The sequence below is a fragment of the Cyprinodon variegatus genome, unplaced genomic scaffold (genome assembly GCF_000732505.1).
Source record: "Cyprinodon variegatus isolate N-32 unplaced genomic scaffold, C_variegatus-1.0 Scaffold257, whole genome shotgun sequence".
Lineage (NCBI taxonomy): Eukaryota > Metazoa > Chordata > Actinopteri > Cyprinodontiformes > Cyprinodontidae > Cyprinodon > Cyprinodon variegatus.
In genome coordinates this window covers 278072-281958 of record NW_015150710.1, presented here as the reverse complement: position 1 = coordinate 281958, position 3887 = coordinate 278072, and the positions used below count along the sequence as shown (strand labels likewise).

The 3887-nt window shown below is 53.3% G+C and overlaps 1 protein-coding gene across 1 annotated transcript in view; it reads right to left on the bottom strand.

Annotated features, from left to right (window-relative positions):
* Positions 1–6: 6 nt before the first annotated feature.
* The window catches only part of LOC107089581 (kinase D-interacting substrate of 220 kDa-like), a 32683-nt gene continuing 28802 nt past the window's right edge, over positions 7–3887 (bottom strand). Inside the window, exons 26-29 of the mRNA XM_015382464.1 lie at positions 2831–2968; positions 2655–2753; positions 2342–2572; positions 7–2261 (exon numbers count right to left, since the gene is read on the bottom strand). Of these exons, the coding sequence (XP_015237950.1) occupies positions 1110–2261; positions 2342–2572; positions 2655–2753; positions 2831–2968 (1620 nt within the window). The 3' untranslated portion in view covers positions 7–1109. The remainder of the gene's footprint in view (positions 2262–2341; positions 2573–2654; positions 2754–2830; positions 2969–3887) is intronic.

Here is a 3887-nt window from a genome sequence, read left to right as displayed (position 1 = left end):
TGCTGGAAGATGGCAGGAGGGAGGGGCTACTATATTTTAGGGGTGTGCATTGGTACTGCCCTCACGATTAGCTTCAATTCGATTCTACGATGCATTGCGATGCATCAAAATCCCATTGACTTCGTAAAATCCGAAATGTGCCCAGATATCCGCTTTTCAAGCTTTTGGTGCGTTTTTAATTAGGCCTACCCGTCTATCGCGGTCATCTTCCTCCGCCTCAGCCATCTTGATTGTTGTTGGTATGCCCCCGGAAGTAATTGAAACTTCTCAACTTTTTCATTTGAGGCCAGAAAATAAACAGTGACATAATCGATTATGGCACGTTGCCGCATCAATGCTCAATCGTGCATGCCCCACATTGCAAGGCATCGCTGAATCGATTATTGTTGACACCCCTACTATATTTGGGCCAAAATGGCCGCTCCCAGACTCAGTGATCGCGACGAAAATTAAAGAGAAAGTTAAATAACCACAAACATATTAGTTTTAGGTATAAATAATGATCTATTGATTATTCCAGAGAACGGTCTGAGCACGGTCACCATGGTAACTGTTGAGTATTAATGGAACGCTGTGAACTAGACCGTGTGAGTTTGCGTGATTCCTTGAGAGTTGTATTATCGTTGGCGAGGAACCGTGCTAGCCTAATGCGTAAAAGGAGCTCGGATCGGTTTCAGGGAATTCGTGGAAATGGGGCATAAAGATCCTGTTGAGCCTCAGAATAAAAACCAGCTGAGAATGAAGCACCATCATCCACATGTTTAACACCGACTTTAGTTTTTTATTTCATTTTTATTTAAGCAGGAAGTCCAGGAGGCGACACCTGGTCCAGATAAGAGCCTAAAATACTGACATCAAAGACGCATAAAATCTAAACTAGCAGCAAATTTAGGTAAAACTCTGATGACGAGATAAACATGCTAAGCTAACGGGATCGCTACGATGAGGCGAACGTCACGACAACATGCAGTGGAGTTTTTTACGTCAACACGAAGCCTCAGCTGTTCCACACGTGCAACTACAACTACGACCACAACAGCTAACTGATCGACTCCAGCTTCTTTCTGGAGGCGGAGCTTCAGCGACTCTCCTTTGTTCTCGCCGTGAGCTCACAGGATGCTCTCGCGCTCCTCGCCGAAGGTGACGGTGTCGGAGGTAACGGCGCAGATCTCCGGCGGGTCTCCGGGTTTCAGGCCTCTCTTCAGGTGGACCACGCGGACGTTCTCGTTGTTGGGGCCTGGCCTGGTGGCGGTGGTCGTCGGCGGGATGATGACGTCGCCGGTGGAGGTCAGGTTGGAGGAGGTGGAGCCCTCGGCGGGTGGGCGGGGCCGGCCACCCTGCTGGGCGTTGGTGTTGTTGTTCAGGGTGACGTTGCTGGGCGTGCGGTTGAGGTTGTAGCTCCTGGAGGAGGTCCAGCTCTCCTCGGGGCTGCTGGCCAGCAGGCTGCACTGGTCCTCGGAGCAGATGGACATGCGCGCCACGGCCGGGTCCTGAAGGCCGCTCAGGCTGCTGGGGAGGCCGCGCTTCCTGCCGGCGCTCTCCTCGTCCAGCTCGATCAGGTTAGCCCTCTCCAGCTGAGACAGGTCGGCCTCCTCGTCCTGCAGCGAGTGGTTGGGAGAGCTTTCGTTGGAGCGCACGCCGGAGTCGGACGAGTCCTTCTTGTCCAACATGGCGTCCGACAGGTAGTCCTTCCCCTTCAGCGCCAGCGAGCCGCCGGGTAGCTTGGGGTCGAGTGGCTTCTTTCCGTCTTTGGAAAGCAGAGGGTTGTCGGACTCCTCGGACTCCTCGTCGTCGCTGGTCAGCTTCTGGTAACGCAGGCCGCCGCTGGCTTTCAGCTTCAGGTCGCTAGCGCCTTGGAACAATCCGCCGCGCTCGGCGGACAGCTTACGGGTCAGCAGGGACTTGGACGAGCCGGTCTTCTCGTCCTCCTCGGTGATCGGATCGAGCGAATCTCCGCCGGAGTTGAAGTCAGTGGCGTCGGCCGCCAGCTTGGCCCCGCCTCTCTTGTTGAAGGACTTGCGTGCGTCTTGCTCTGCGCCGTCCTTGTTCTTGTCCCCCGTTGATGATGTCATGAACTGCCCAGGCTGAGGCTGGACGGGCTTCTCGCCGATGCCGCTCATCTCCAGCTGGGCCATCTGGGCGATGTACTCCTGGTAGGCGTTGCGGTACTCGGCCTGCTGCTTGTCGGTCAGCTTGCCGATGTCGTTCGACGACTCCTGCGAGTTCAGGCTGGTCATGCTGGCGGTCCGGTGAGCGCCCCCCTGAGGACGGAGGGTGATAGGACGGTTAAACAGGAAGCTACCGATGTTACCCTCCAGGACGGTTCTAAGGCGTCCCCTACCGTCCACTGGACGTTTCCGTGCCGCGGCGCCTCATCCAGCCCCACGCCGCTCAGCTCCTCAAAGCTCAGGTTGAAGCTGTACATCGGAGACCCGTCCGCATTGCTGGCTCCGGCGTGCGGCGGCGCCATGGCCCGCCTCCCCACCTCAGTGGGACCCCCCACCATGCTGCCTTGCTCACTGGCGGTTTCCTCGTGCAGCACCTGACTCTCAATGTGACGCATTTCCAGAATCTGCGGCAGAAGGAAGAAGAAAGGTTAAACCCGGCGCTGAACCGGCTTCTAAAACACCTGCTGGACGGCGGCGCGTCCTGACCGTGGCTCGGAACAGCTGCCAGTCGCCAAAGTTCATATTCATCTCCTTCTTCAGCTCATCGATGTTGCACTGAGACAGAACTCTGCCGTTGATGTTGGCCTGAGGACGGAAGGTCAGAGCAGGAACGTTAATCTGCAGTCGGTTCTGCTGCAGCCGGACGAAGCTGCGCCACTGACCTTCTTGATGGTGGCGGTGTACTGCGCGATCATGCTCTGGTCGATGCCTTCGGTCTGCCGCACACGCTCACAGACGCCGTCCGTCGTCATGGAGCTGAGGAGGATGGCGGGAGAACCCGACACGACCGACGCCGATCCCTGCAGACCAACACAGACAGCCGTTAGAAAGCGGACCTCATGGCGGTACGACCAGAACTTTACGCCATCTAAACCAGTCACTAACGAAGACTACACAACCGGGTCAGTAGGTTCAGGATTTCATTCCAACTCAAATCTGTGATCAGGATCAATTAGAGCCTCAAACCAAAGGAAACAGCATCATGCAGACAGTGGGTGGGTCTAGAGAAGCAGTCACAGCAAGGGGCGGGGCCTAACGTCCCGCATTAGTACTATTAATAAAACACAATGTATTTCTCTTAAAAAAGGAGCACATTTAAAATAAATAAAGACATTCTAAATATAAAATAAATCCTATAAGACATCAAAATGTCGACACGTGAACACTTTATTTAATTCATTATTGTTTTTATTTCGTCCTGAATATCTTTTCTTTTTTAATTTGGCTTCTAAAACAGAACAAATGAAAGCAGCTCTGTGTAATGATACATAACGACCGCAAGCAGCTGGTTTACATGCAAAATTAATGGTTGACGCGCATCAAGGCGCAGCAAAAGTTCCTGCAGCGCATTTAGAGCAGCTGAAGCAACGCCTCATGAGCTTCTGAGCATCTGAGGCGTTTCAGAAGCAGCAGCTGCTGGAGTTGGAATAATGTAACTTTAGCTGCTGGACGCGCCGCATCAACCAATTAGAGAAGCTGATCTGGGAGCTGGCAGGGAGTCAGACACAGCGCTGCTGATGCAGAGCGCTATGATCACTCCTCTGAAACAGCTTATTAACGCCTAAATTAACTTAGATTATCCAAACCTGACGGCAAAACATGTTTGATTTTATTATTCTGGTGCCTGCAGTTTGGATTACGTACGTGGAAAACGCTAACATCTGCCGCGAAGAGGCGAGCGGGCCTGAGGCAGCTGATGCCAGTTTTTCCTAGTTTTCA